The sequence below is a fragment of the Nylanderia fulva genome, unplaced genomic scaffold (genome assembly GCF_048542155.1).
Source record: "Nylanderia fulva isolate GAGA-0341 unplaced genomic scaffold, ASM4854215v1 Scaffold12, whole genome shotgun sequence".
NCBI classification, from domain to species: Eukaryota; Metazoa; Arthropoda; class Insecta; order Hymenoptera; family Formicidae; genus Nylanderia; species Nylanderia fulva.
The window spans coordinates 5,271,188-5,286,573 of NW_028189409.1; the positions used below are offsets into that span (position 1 = coordinate 5,271,188).

Genomic DNA, 15,386 nt, shown 5'->3' on the forward strand with positions numbered 1-15,386 from the left:
TTAATTCGTGTTAGATGAAAGTACGATGGCTTTCATGCGAAGATGCGCCGTGCAACATTGGAAGGGAAAAACAGAGAGATGAGTCGTAGAGGGAAGGAAGACAACGATGCTTTCTAAGGATAAGACGAGAATTGAGTGAGCAAGCGTGTCTCAGGGTCTTCAGGGTCGCGAGACGAACTCACGACCTTTACTTTCTCCGCGATCGTGCCGCAGCAAGTGTGGGGGCGATACGTGAAGCTGTACAAAAAAAAGGAGAATATAATCATAATAGGAGGGAGGAGGAAGGAAACATGCACACACACATCGACCGGAAGTCGTACGGTTGGTAAATCTCCCATGACAGTTTAATGAGGATTTGTGTAAACTCGACAGCCACTCGGCAGAGACCAAAAGTACTTTCGAGACAAAGGATAATCGATCAATCGGCCACGCTTTTCTCTTTTGGCGACTTTCGATTTTTTAGATCGCCCGAAACTATTCGTTAAGAAATTATAGGCAATATGTAATCATTATCTTGGCAGTTTGATAATTTAAGAGATATTTTCAGTTACTTCCCTGTAATAAGAAACAATGCTTGAAAGACTTCCGCGATGATTCTTATTTCTCAAATTAGGATTTTAGTTCTGTTTAATGTCAGTTGAAAAATAATCTACATTTTTCATTTTTTAAAGACTTTTTTTTCTTATATGAAACTGTTTAGATAAGTTTAACTAAGTAATTCAGGAATTATAATTTAATTTGTAATGTTTTATTAGTCAAATATATATATAAATTTTTATTTTAAATAATATACTTTGTTTAATTAGTATAATTAGCAAAATAAAGTAAATACCTATATATTTTTTAAATATATTTTATAAACTTATTTATTTTATTTGCAAAAAGTTTAATAAAAATTAGTCATGTTTTATAGAGTTTAATGGACCGTATAATTTATATTATTTATTGTTTCGAAAGTAAATTTAATATTATGAAATATTATTTAATATTACAAATTATATGAAATACTTAATATACACGAATTATGAAACATGTAATATTCTAGAAATATGAAGTACGAATTAGAGCTATCAAGCATATGATCAAAAACTCGAATAAAAAAATGTCTATAATTTAAATAAAATAAAATAAAATTTTAAATTATCAAAATCTGAAATTATATTTAAAAATTATAGTACGCAAAATTTAAATCTCATAATTGTGTAGAAAATACTATCACAAACAATACAAGAAAGAAGTCTTGTAAAAATCTTGATGAATAAGCTTTCTCGAGAATTCCCTTATAAGGGACAACCGTGTTTGCAAAAAAAAAAAAAAAAAAAAAAAAATTATCATTTTTCGGGCATCTAGCGAAAGTGTCGTCTAATAAAAAGTAAAAGCGAGAGAGGAGTTTTTATAGCGGAGTTACGCCGAGAGAGACAATGTCGAAATCGGTCGTCCGGGGATGCGTACGGTTCTCGCGCAGGTGATCTTACCTTCCTCATTACCTCGACCTTAATTGCAAACGTTCCGGCAGGTATCTCCTTCTCTCTGTATATAAACTCGCTTTCGTGCGCCTTTCGCCCGCAGCTGCCGGCAAAAGCGGAATCCTCGAGCGGATTCTCACAAGCTGCCGGGACTCCTCTCCATTAGCATATAATGACGCGAATGTTAAGCTTGAGGAAAAGCTCCGGTTAGCAGATTCGTAAGATCTTGTCCGGAGAGTGAAAGTAATCGTGCGAGTTGCTAGATTTCGCACACAAGTTACACCACGTGTAATAGAATGTGTCTATGATACGTACAAAAGGATATAAATTGAGAGAAAGAGATGGGACATTCATTTTTTTTAACATATTTTTCGAGAAAACATTGAAATATCTTTCGCACGTGAAGCAAACAAAATTCAGGTAGATAAAAATCTACTGGGGAAACTATTATTCAATTAGTCGGATAATGAACTCGAAACTTGGGCAATTCTTCAAGTCTGTCCAATCGATACGTTGACGTACACTGACAAAAAATTTGTTAACTTGACTAAACCTTTCAACTAAATTATTATTTTGTTAAATCAACATATATTAGTATTTAAGTCAAATATACGTTTTGTTAAATTTAATGTTATATTTAATTTAAATATTTTTATAGGTTCAGTTAACAAAATAATATTTAGTTGAAAGTTTTAGTCAAGTTAACAAATTTTGTTCAGAGTACGAAATGAGACATTAATCTTTTTGATATATTTTTCGAGAAGACATTGAAATATTTCGCGCACGTGAATTAAAAAAAAAATTCAGATAGATAAAAATCTAGTGGAGAAACTTATTCAATTAGTCGGATAATGAACTCTAAGCTTGGTAAATTCTTTAGGTCTGTCCAATCGATTACACGCTGATCATGTTTGATGTAACATAAGAGCATAAATCAGTCATCAATGAAGAAAATTGAATTGTAAATTTGTCAATAAATGCAGGAAGTGACAATCTTTTAATTAAGATTCTTCACAGATCGTAAAACGACAATGATACGCCCATAGTAAAAACAAGCAGTAGTTTCACACCACGAACTCGGGAAGACTTATATCATTTTAATAGACTCATCAATTCGATTGCATTAAAACCGATGTATCTGTATTAATTTTTTTTTGCACGCGCGGACGCACAATAAATCAAACCGATATGTCAAGAGATGGATGCAGAACAGCATTTTCGCTTCTACCTAATTAGGACGATCCGATAAAGGAGTTATCCCAGTAATTTACTTTAAGTGGCGTGTGTCGTCGACCTTGATATTATTAACCTTGACCCTGTTTTAATTCGCGCGCTCCCGATGTGTACATTAGTGCTTATCAACGTTGCAAATGCAATTAAGTCTATCTATAAAATAAAATATGACATAAATCGAACGCTTTCGCGCACACATATAACTGATTGCGAAGCACACCTATAATTACACGTTTCCGAGAAGAGATCTGATTAAAATGCACATATTACAATTATCTAATCATAAATATATATAATACGTAAATTAGAAATATATGTACGTGAATATTAATTAATAATTATATAAAATATTTATTATATATAAGATATTTAATTATTTAATATAATAAATATTAAGTTTATAAATGAATTTAATTAAATAGAATTAGACAAATTTATTTTATATTTTAATTAAATTTATTCTTTTTAATTATATATTATTGCGCTATTAATTCTTTTTTACTTTACGATTTTAATATTAAACGTTAAAAATTATAATAATTATTTATGATAAATGATTATAATAATTTATATATAATTAAATATATATATATATATATACGCATATATATTTTCGCGCGTTTGGAAAGTGAAATTTGTTCGAATCGCAGCGATCGGCGAAGCGTTATCTAAGTGAAATTACACGTCTAATGATCAATGTCGTAAGCAATTATTATCTCGTATGTCGATTCATTCATAATATTGACGTTTTATTAACATGGTGTACGATACAGGTATATTACAAGCCATCAAAGAAGTTATTCATGTTTGGAATTTTTAACGTCTTATCAAATAAACCGACCAGATGTCTCTTTTTGAAGCGAATGTTACTACTTTGGAGAGATTTGTCCTTTCTTTATAATTACGTTAATTTTTTATTAATTTTTCAGGTTTAAAGAAAGAAACCTTTTTATTTTGCTAGAAAGATCAATTTCGCACATTTTTTTATATCTTATTATATTATTTCGTATATTACATTACACAATTATAAGTCTAGCTGATCCATTAATTTGCATTTTAGTGTATACATATTTAAAAAATGACTAATCTGGAAAAATTTTTTCAAGTATGCATTTGTTGGTGTATTATCGTATTTTATTTATATAATCATATGCAATTTTATTATATGTTAGTTTATTGTTTTACTCATTTATAGGGGATATGAAAGAACGTATAACTTTTCTATAAACAGGAAGATATACATAAAATAATTAAAACTTACAATTAGTTTCTTGAATTCAATTTTTCTTTTTATTGCTTATACTTACATTATACTAATTTAAACTTATCTTACTACTAATTTAAACAAATTAAAGGAAGCAATCCCGGAATGAAGAAAAGATTTGTGAAGTTAATAATGGCATGTCTTTGTGTGAAGCTGTAGAATATCTAGAAAATTGAAGTATTATCGAATCAGTGCACGTATTTGATTAAATTTTACTGAATAAAGAGAAATTTAATGAATTTTAATTATTTAAAAAAACAAGATGTATAAATTTCGTAAAATTTTGATATTTGTTTCGAAAAATATTTTTACTATTATTAAAATGACAAAAGTAAAAAAAATATGTGTATAATGTATGCACGTATTATAGAAAGTAAGATGAATAAAAAACGGAATAGTTTTCTGCGTATTTAACTCGAAAATTGGTCGAAGCTGGAATTTGAATTATCCGTATATTTTTAGCGCTTGAATTGACAGACAAAAAGCTACACTTCGCGGATCGGTCGAGCAAATATTCACACAGATTTCACCTAGATAGGGCGCATCGCTGATCACAGTGTCAGGACAAGTTTCACTTTCGAATCAGGCTCGTCTCGAATGCATCGCTCGAGCGAACGATGCACCCATATAACTCTCTACTCATCCGTTAAGTACCGCGGAAGGTCGTTTGCGGGTCGGAAACTGCTCTTGCGGCACGTTTCTCTATTTCATCGGAGACGGAACCGCGAATTTTCGCGATTGATGCGACATTTGACTTCGTTGGAGGAACCTTTTTCTGCACCGTAACAAAAATATATAACATTACATAAATAATTAGTGTAAAATACATGTAATTTTATATTTATTATTTATGTACTTTTACATATTTTTATGCAATATTATATACATATATATATATATAATATTTAATATTTAATATATATATATATATATATATATATATATATAAAATATATTATATATATTATATATATTTTTATATGTATTATATATATCACATTTTTTACAGTGTAAACTGTCACGTAAAAAAAATTAATTTCCTTAAATATACGTCTCTATTATTTATGCAAATTATACGACTAAAAATTATAATTAAACAATTCAAATTATTATATATAATGCACTTATTTTCTACAATCGATATTATTGTGTGCAACAGCATCGTATTAAAATGATATATTATTTCAATCATGCGTTTCTGAATACATTAATTTTCTTGTTGGAAAATTGCTATATGTGCTGTTATTTATTTTGTTTCACAATGACTGTTCCGTCGAACGGAGATATTATTTATTGTGAGTAAAGCGAAAATATGTACGTTTATCATCCTAACTCGACTACTTTCCCGTCATAGAAATGCGCAACGCATCATGGATTGCGGAGAGATTGTATGAGATAGATTTTTTCACAACGTGGAAAACAAATTCTGATAAAGTTGATGAAAAATCGACATTTTCAATGCAACAAATGTCAAATCTCTTGCAGAGTAAAATTATGTACACGAATCTCTATAAAACATCTTTCTCTTTCTCTTCATAAAGAGAAACGAATAATAAAAAATACTGCAACGAGCATAAATATTTTTTATATACAGATGCATGTAAACAAGATAGCCCAGGTTACAATAATTCGCGATATATCTGACGAATAAATTAACAAAAATTCTTTGTGAGAGAGTAGAGCGCAGCTGAAAATTTATTTGTCCCTGAAAATTAAAATCACGAATTGCGAAACACGCGCTTTCTATATACAGTCTTTCCATTACTTTTAATCGCAACGCTTGTCGTGCGGCGTTCAAATATACGCGAATTTATCGAGTGGATTAAATTAAAATTCAAAAGAATAATTTATGTTACATTTCTCTTTAACGAGCGAATAAAAGCCGGTGTCATTCTTTTTCATCGACGCGCATATACATAGTTGTTACTGTATACGCGCGATATGAAATGCAAATATGAAAATATATAATTGGATGCGCATCTATAAATCGAGTATCGGTCATTTGAGATGTGGGCGTAGGAAAGTTTGGTGAAAGTGCTAAACAACCGACTATGTGTGATGTAAGAGCTTCGGCTTTACATTTCAGTACGATATGACTAGTCATTGTCGCATGCTCCATTTCATATGTGTGTATATGTGTGTGGATTGAGCTAAACTTTTCGAATATTTAACGGAGCTATATTATTGTAATTGCACAAAATATTGTCATATTTTATCTATAATTATACCCTAAGAAAAATTAACTAAACCTTTCAACTTAATTAGCATCTTATTAATTTAACATATATGCGTGTTTTGTTAGATTTAATATGTTATATTTAATTTAAATATTTTTATATGTTTAATTAACAAAGTAATATTTAGTTGAAAGGTTAGTCAAGTTAACAAATTTTTTTTCACAGTGTATTGTGATATTTAAAATTTTTATTGTACTTAATTAATTTTATTGTAAAATTTACAGATGTACTGATTTCTCAATTGAAAATAGCAGTACAGAAAAATGTGATAATTGTGAAAGAATAATTTCACTGATTAACATCAGTTTATACAGACAAGATATTAATAATGTTCCTACTCATCACTATTTATTTTTTACGTTACGTATGTATCATATAATGAAACATTTTATCGTGCATGTATATAATTACAGTTATATTTGTAATAATATGATGTAAACGGCTGAAAATAATTTTCAAAAGTCTTGCTATAACAAAAGTATTTTCATGTACTTTTCGCAGTAGAATATATTTCCGGCAGCAAATTAGAATTCATCGTAGCGTAGAACATAAAAGAACGATTGCGTGACTCTCTTTGAGAGATGATTGCATCGATTCAGGAACTTGTTTTAAATACCGGAACAAATTGTAAAGCGTAAATCAAAATTATCTCGTTAATTCACAATTTTATAAAGCGCGAATTTTCCTTCCAAATTGGTATATATGTATATTGTATAAGTACACATATTATATTGTATAAGTACACATATTATATATTTTATTTTCCAAATTAGTAGAGATACACTTGCATTAGAAAATTATGTACCAATTTTTCGCAAATAATTGTAAAAATATGAGTAGATATACACATATGCGGATATATGTATATATAGATTACTTGATTAATTTTTTTATAAAAACTGTACAGCGGATTATTCTAAAACTTTTAGACATTTATTATTAAATACTTATAAATACAAAAAAAATTTTAGGTAAAAATATGGTCTGTACAAGTCGCTCTATAAAAATCGTGCAGTTTCATCACCGAAGTTGCAAATTTGCGAGCATTCTCATATCTTCACACCTCGTTTGAAATTAAAAAACTAAAAATTGTCTTATTATAGAAAATTATATCGTCAATAATAGTACATATTTACAGTCCATATTTTTAACTAAAAATATTTTTTATACTTGTAAATATTTAATAACAAATATATAAAAGTTTCGAATGATTCGCTGTAAAGCTTTTCCAAAAAAAATTCTCAAAGATTAATCTTATTTTTAGTTCTCTATAGTACGATTTTCAGGTACATTTTTTTACTTATTTATGCAAAAAAATTGTTGAAATTAATTTTTTAATTAAAATATACGTTAAAGGTCTTTACAGTCCATATTTTTAATTTAAAAAAAAATTGTATACTTGTAAATATTTAATAATAGATGCTTAAAAGTTTCGGAATAATTCGCTGTAAAGTTTAAAAAAATTCTCAAAAATCGATCTTAGTTTTGGTTCTCTAAAGCAAAGGATGTTTCCTTTAAAGAAGACTAACAATGGCCTGGATGTCGCTAGAATCGTCGGGAATATTCGCTTGACATATCTTAAATAATAATGAGTAAAGACCAGCGACGATTACGTAACGAGGCTTTTTATAGTCAGGACGCAACCTAGGACGCAATGACATTATGAATGCTCGACGTCACTCGCGGTTCCGGAGTGTCATCGCAATATGACTTTTCACTCACGAAATATATTTCGCTTCGCCCGTCGCAAAATTCTTCCTTTAGTTTGATGCAATCGAAACATTTCAAGAGACAAGATAAAAATAATTTGAGTATTTCTTTGTATTTATTTCCCGAGTTTTTTAGCAACATCCGGTCGCAGATAAATAAAGGAATTTTTATAAAGAACACTTTCCAATTTTTTAAGAATTTTTAAAAGTCTTAGTCTCTTTGATATTTTAAGCATATGTTTCTCACACGATAGTCTCATAAGATTAAATTTCTTTTATAAACTTTCCTTACTGGTATTTGCTATTATAAGATCGCTATCAAATATTTGAAATTCATAGCGATACGTAAATCGATAAGAGACGGCGGAAATATAATGGTCGAGCCATAAAGCTAATGGCGGAAAAGTAACAGGAATTTAAGAGAGACTGTAAAGGCTGTAAAAGTGTAAAAACTTGTTCCGAGTAAAAGATCAGGTCTTTGGTTGACTCGGATCGCAAAAGTCGAACCTGAAGAATCGTGCGAGAAAATTATAAAACCCGCAATTAAGACGCAGTAAAAGCTATCTGAATTTTTGTCAGATGAAACGTGAAAAACGGATACACTGAAAAAAATTATTAAATTAATAAGTATTTATTTCAATACAGCCTAATAAATAATTTATTTGATACTAATAAATATTTTTCACATCAAATCAATATTATTAGTTTCAAATAAACGATTTATTAGGCATAGCATTGAAATAATTATTTATTCGAATTCAATAAATTTTTTTCAGTGTATAAAAAATTAATTTTTGTTCTCCTGAATGCAATATTTATTTAAAATGTTGCGTTACGTTGGTATAAGTATAAATGGATAATATAACAGATTATGTATACTGGTATATACATGTACAATGAAATATGAATATTGTATGTGAGTCATTGACGTCATAAGCGGTCTCTTTCAACTTGGAGAGAATCATCTCTTTATAGCGTAGAACCACGTTTTTCGGAGTAAATGATGTTTGAAAATTATCCTAAGAGGTGTGAGTGCAAATAGAAAACTGGGGCCGTTAGAAATCTCTGTTTACATTTATATAGCTTGACATATCGGATGATACGTACATTTTTTTTGCTTTCTAAATATTTCGTCCCTCGGAAGATACCGGAAATACTGGAGAGATGCCTTTCGAAACATCCTCTCGATATATGGGTTATTCGCAGACAAGCTCAATGAAAGTATTTCATACTTCCTATATCATCTTCATGGTTATATAATGCCGTATTATCTTCTCTTCGATTCGAGTTTTACTATATAATTCTTACTAGATTATAGAGATAGAAAATATTGATATTTCATATTTTATATAACAATTTTTTATTTTTTTTTTCTCTCAATACAGATATGAAATAAGTTTGAGAGGATAAGTTTCATGCAAATATATAAGCTACAATAATTATAAGGAAATATAAGACACACATTTTGGCTCTCTCTAATAACGTTTTAATTATTACGTTATTAATTTTAAGGTAAATATATTGAAGACAATTGAAGAGTTTAAGAAAGTCTCGAGATTTCTAAATTTTTTTTATATTCGCAAGACAATTTGAGTCGGTTCCTTTCAGCCACGGGCGAAAATGCGTATCAGATCGAAAGCGTATATCCTAGGAGCGCTTCCGATGCTCCGGGATCACTTTCGTGTCTGGATTCGAAAATCTGGAGCAGCAGTGAGTGACCGTGAGTGATTTACGAACCGGACGGGCGAGAAACGCGCTGTATTATATACCTCGCGGGTTTCATGCGAGAACTCTCTAGCGACGAGGAACCGACGACGAAGGGGAATTCACTTTCATCCGCGAGTTGAGAGACGCGACGTGTTAAACGGATATACGCACTTAACGCGGTTTAACGCCTATCGTTAACTCGGTAAAGGCTGCTCGGGGACGAAAAGTCCTCGACGGTTTCTGCTTTTTCCGAGATATATCCGTAAGATACAGTTTTCCCTTCCCGGAAATGGGAAGAGAAGAAGAGCCGTTTTGCCGGCACTTTCGCTATCGCCTCAACTCGTGGAATCTCGCGAATGGTGCCTCGTTAGATCTAATTTTCTCGGCTCGGACGATTGTCTTGGCGATAAAAAAGCGGAAAATACACTCGCGCAGTCGTATGTGCGCGAAACCGTTCCTCCTCGATACGCTTTCTCCGAACGTCATTGGAAGAAGAAGTTGGAAGCTTCGGCGCAAAACAGAGCGATCCAACAAACAACACCGAGTCCAAAATAGCTTTAAGAAATCTTATGATATTAAAAAGAGAGATCTTGAAGATATCTTTGCGTCAATTTTGAACTTGGTGCTGTCTGGGATCGAGTACAGTTAAGGGTTTCAAGGGTCCCGTTACTCTTGCCTTACAGGACTTGATTGACTCTTCTTTAAATTCAATTTTATGTGACTCTTTGATCTCCTGTCCCAACCGATTTCATTGTGATTAATCAGATTTATTTCCTTTTGCTTTGAAAATTATCAAGTTATTTAAGATTACAAGGATACATCCAAGAGGTTTTTGAATCTTTTAATTTGTCTCTTTTTTTCAAATTAATATTTGATATTAATATCTCGGTGGGTTCTTTATTTTTTTATTGACGGTTTTTTATCTTCACGAAATGGAAAACTTCAAAACCTACTTGAAATCGCGGATTCTATTTATCTAGGATTCATGAGGATTTCAAGAGTAAAGGTTCCATTACTCTTGCCTTACAGGACCTGACTGATTCTTCTTCAAGTGGCCGATTTTATGTGACTCTCCTTGATCAATTCCAACCGATTTCATTGCGATTAATAGCATCAGATTTATTTTCTTTCTCTTTGAAAATTATCAAGATTATAAAAGAATACATCTATATCAAAAAGTTTTGGAATCTCTTTTAATTCTTCTCTTTTTTTTTAAATTAATATTTGATATTAATGTCTCGGTGGTTCTTTATTTTTTTTATTGATGATCTTCACGAAATGGAAGATTTTAAAACCTACTTGGAATCGCGGATTCCGATCATCTAGGATTTGAAAGTACACGTATCAAATTATACATAGAATTATACGGAGGTATAATATCGAATTATTATGAATAATTTGCTGCGTTTTCTTTTATATATATATATATATATATATTGTTTCCACCAAAAAAATATTATATCAGGAAACGGACAGCTCGCAACTTTCGCGCGGCAAATCTATAATGAGGGACAGCGACCGGGTCAGGTTCAATAAAACCGAGAAACTTGATATTCGATGAAAGGCGATCGAACGGCACGTTCGCTCTCTTTTTTTCTCTCTCTCTTTCTGGGCAATATCGATATAATCCAGAGCGATCGGTGTAACCTTGTCGCGGGTAACCTTGCGAGAGCTTGAACTTCACCGTTGAGAGGGACGCGCTCGAATAAGACCGGGGGTCGTTCTGCTCGTTCGACCGGATCGCGTGCTCTCGATCACTTTCTCCGACGATATACGGCTGGCTTCGACGGAGGTCCGGTCGTACCGGAAGTGGGGGTCTCTCGACGCGGGAGAGAAAGAAAGAATGGCGTCGGGAGGGAAAGGTTCTTTTATCCACGGAGAGGCCCGGGGGCCCCAAATCGACGAGACCATATACGTGGTGTCGGTGCTATTACCACCTTCCCCGATGGAATTCCCCGATTTCCACCACTCAAGGCCGGATGGACCACCTCCATCGGCCAACGTCGCCCATCACCACCAGCCCGTTCGCGGGTTTCTTCCTCGCCCGCTTCGAGCGAGGACTGCCTTGGCGATATGCCTTCGGGGGAGGATACGCGCCTATATAACTACGGCGTTCCGGTGATTGAACGAAGTAAGCTAAGTTTTCCTGCGCTCAGGGTACAGGAGGTACGGCGGCCCGAGCCCGACGGGCGGGAATTTGCGAGAAATATGAGGATACGCCCGGGATGCGCGGTCAGTTGTTCTTCATTCTTTCATTTCTTACCACAATTTTCTGCAAATTTTCTACCCGGTTGCCGTAGTGTTTTTTTTTTCGCGCGTGTCGATTTTAAAGAAAATAAGACAAACAGAAGGATAGAAGCCAGAAGGCAATATTGAAAGATTTTTTCAGAGTGCTCTGATTCTCTTCGAGTCCACTTCTTTCTTCTATGTGAATTATTCAGTTGTGAATGGACGTGGTGTTTCTGGCGAACGTCAGTTCGTTTTTAATTGGATATGTCGATTTTTTTTTAAATTTTACTACGCACGAATCGTCACGATCGAACAGAGAGATATTTGTTCACAAGCATGCGTCGATACTTTGATTGTACCTCTTTGAATTGATCACTTTATCAACTTTATTTATAGGCTGTATTAGCGCTGCTACTGCAGGCCGCTCTTGTGGCGAGCAAAGCTGTAGATCAAACGCAGCTTCCACAACATCAGACTCCGTACGTATATTATGAGTTATTTTATTTATGACAATATAAATGGTATATATGATGATTTACATGACAAAATTTAATTATAATTTTTCTCGTCCTTGTATTTGTTCCATATTTATCGATAGTCTATATTTTATCTGGATCTTTATATTTTATTTCAATGATTATTGAAATAAAATATAGAGAAATTTAAATGTTCACAATGTCATAAATATTTTTCACTCGTTAGTCATAATTCCAAGAAATTATTCTACGTACTATAAAGATTAAAAAAGACACTTCAAGTACCTAGGCTTATTCTGTTTAATCGTGCGATATTACTTGCCATAGATACGTTAAAGAGGCGCAAAAACGATGGGGCGATTCCGGTGGCGATTACGGTAACGGATTTGGAGGTGGTGATGCTGGAGGCCACTTCGGTGGTGGAGACGCTGGAGGCCACTTCGGTGGTGGAGACGCTGGAGGTCACTTCGGTGGCGGTGATGCTGGAGGCCACTTCGGTGGTGGAGACGCTGGAGGCCACTTCGGTGGTGGAGACATTGGAGGCCACTTCGGTGGTGGAGACGCTGGAGGCCACTTTGGTGGCGGTGACGCTGGAGGCCACTTTGGTGGCGGTGACGCTGGAGGTCATTTTGGCGGCGGTGATGCAGGAGGTCATTTCGGTGGCGGTGATGCCGGAGGCCATTTTGGCGGTGGTGGCGATGCCGGAGGTCATTTTGGGGGTGGCGGTGACCTTGGAGGTCATTCGGGCGGTGATATCGGTGGAGGTGACTTTGGAGGTGACATTGGTGGTCATTCAAGTGGCGGCGGCGGTGACATCGGCGGCGGAGGAGGAGGTGGCGACCATCATCATCACGATGAAGGCTACTGGAAGAAAAAATTAGTGTGGAAGCCGGGCTGGAAGAAGATTTGGAAACCGGCGAAGAAGCAAATCTGGAAGCCCGCGTGGAAGAAGATCTGGAAGCCTATTTGGGTGCCGACGCAGAAAGCGGTGTGGAAGGAGATTCAAGTACCAGCCTGGAAGAAGATCTGGAAGCCCGTGTGGAAGGAGATTCAAGTGCCGGTGTGGAAGGAGATAAAAGTGCCAGCCTGGAAGCAAATTTGGAAGCCGATCTGGACCCCGATCAAGGTACCAGCTTGGAAAGAGATTCAAGTACCGGCGTGGAAGAAGATCTGGAAGCCAGTTTGGAAGGAGATTCAGGTACCGGCGTGGAAGGAGATTCAAGTACCCGCTTGGAAGAAACTTTGGGTCCCCGAATGGGTTAAAATTGGTATACCGGGTAATCATTATCACGGTAAGGATCATCACGGTTGGGAATATACCAGCCACGATCTTTGGAAGAAGAAGTTGATTTGGAAGCCGGTGTGGAAGAAATACTGGAAAACGGCGAAGAAACAGATTTGGGTATCGGACAAGAAACTCGAGTGGAAGGAGGCCTGGAAGCAAGTGTGGAAACCAGCGAAGAAGCAGATCTGGGTAGAAGACAAGAAGATGAGTTGGAAGGCGGAGTGGATACAAATCTGGAAGCCAGGTAAGAAACTCATCTGGGTACCTGACAAGAAGCTCGAGTGGAAGGAAGCTTGGAAACAAATCTGGAAAACCGACAAGAAACTTGAATGGATACCCGACAAGAAGCTCGCTTGGAAGGAAGCCTGGAAGCAGATCTGGGTGCCAGCTTGGAAGGAAATCTGGGTACCGGCATGGAAGAAGATTTGGAAACCGGTCTGGATATCCGAATGGTTCCCCAACGAGGATCATCATCATCACCACGGATGGGATCGCAAGGACTCGCAGGCTCAGAATACGCAACTTGTACCTTACAGCCCGGAAGCCGCTCCGCAGAAGAGGCAATCGCAGCAGCCACAACAACAGCAACAACAACAGCAACAGCCAGTGCAGCAACAACAGCAACAGCCAGTGCAGCAACAAACGGACACAAACAAAATCAGATGGGACAGATCTTTTCAAGCAAATCCGACAGTCTCGCAGAACCTGGTACCACCGCCGGCTAATCAAAACGGAGTTCAAGCCGGCTTCGCGTTCTCTGGTCGCTGAGATGAAGCTGGATTGAGCTCCGTGTAAAATAATCTCGCACTGTAATCCCTGAAAATGCTTGTACAAACGTTTCTATGAGAGAGTGCTGTAACATAAGCCGCTGTATATATTACGTTTTAGGAGAGATTAAGATAAGTAGCATATAAAACATTAAGTTACCCGAAATTGTTCGACTGACTTGCGTACTTTTCGAGAGTACCAATTTTTTTGAGATGCGTTATAACCTTTATTTTTCCCCTTTCCTTGTTTTCTTTTTATACTCACGTTGTTGTCATCCCAATTGTTAATTCTAATACTGTTACGAATAAAATTTATAAATATTTTGTTAATTTTTTTGACTACCATTATCTCACATTTTCAATCCTCGTATCTTGTGTATAATATATGCACTTTTATTTGATTATTTATACTTTGATTTGATAATAACGGAGCAGATTATTAAATTAAATATACAGAGTATTACAAATCATTTTTTATATATAAATTTTGTTGAATTCGATTTGTTTTTGGCGAAAGTGTCAAAGGAAAGTCAGTTATCGTAAAACATCAATCTTAAACGGAAAATTGAACGTTTTCTCAACGGAGAAAATTTTTGAGATGCTCATTGCGTTTAGTAAATACACAGTTGCATATTCGTCTAGCAAGCGTATATGATTAGTATGCGCTGGCTCTGTTAGATCTAAACGAATTACGTTTACTTTCTAAAAGTCGATTGCTCAATCATTTTGTTCGTTGAAGACACTTAAAAATGAACAAAAAGAATTATTTGTGAAAACAGCACAAATAGTATCATCAATTATACGAGTAAAAATATATATTTAAATTTATAATATTTCTTTAAAAGACTATACAATCCATTATTAAACTAAAGGAAATATTGATGGAGCTTGTCATTTTATATAATTTTATTAAAAAAAAAAAATTGAATCTTTTCAAGCAAAATGATGGATGGGGCCAAAGAGCAAGTCTAGAAATATTTTACTCCGAAGAAAACAAAAATAATATATTTATC

The 15,386-nt window shown here is 34.3% G+C and overlaps 1 protein-coding gene and 1 long non-coding RNA gene across 2 annotated transcripts in view; both read left to right on the top strand.

Annotated features, from left to right (window-relative positions):
* Window positions 1-15,386, top strand: part of LOC146724728 (uncharacterized) — a 69,027-nt gene that overhangs the window by 52,683 nt on the left and 958 nt on the right. The window lies entirely within an intron of this gene.
* LOC114935360 (uncharacterized) lies at window positions 11,737-14,703 on the top strand. The gene is made up of 3 exons (XM_029308184.2): window positions 11,737-11,848; window positions 12,242-12,324; window positions 12,649-14,703. The coding sequence occupies exons 1-3, from the start codon at window positions 11,825-11,827 to the stop codon at window positions 14,372-14,374; spliced, it is 1,833 nt and encodes a 610-aa protein (XP_029164017.2). The 5' UTR covers window positions 11,737-11,824; the 3' UTR covers window positions 14,375-14,703.

Coding starts and splice junctions, on each gene's coding strand:
- LOC114935360 (XM_029308184.2), top strand. CDS start 11,825: ATGAGGATACGCCCGGGATGCGCG. Junction 11,849..12,241: donor GGATACGCCCGGGATGCGCG/GTCAGTTGTTCT, acceptor CTTTATTTATAG/GCTGTATTAGCGCTGCTACT. Junction 12,325..12,648: donor CTTCCACAACATCAGACTCC/GTACGTATATTA, acceptor TACTTGCCATAG/ATACGTTAAAGAGGCGCAAA.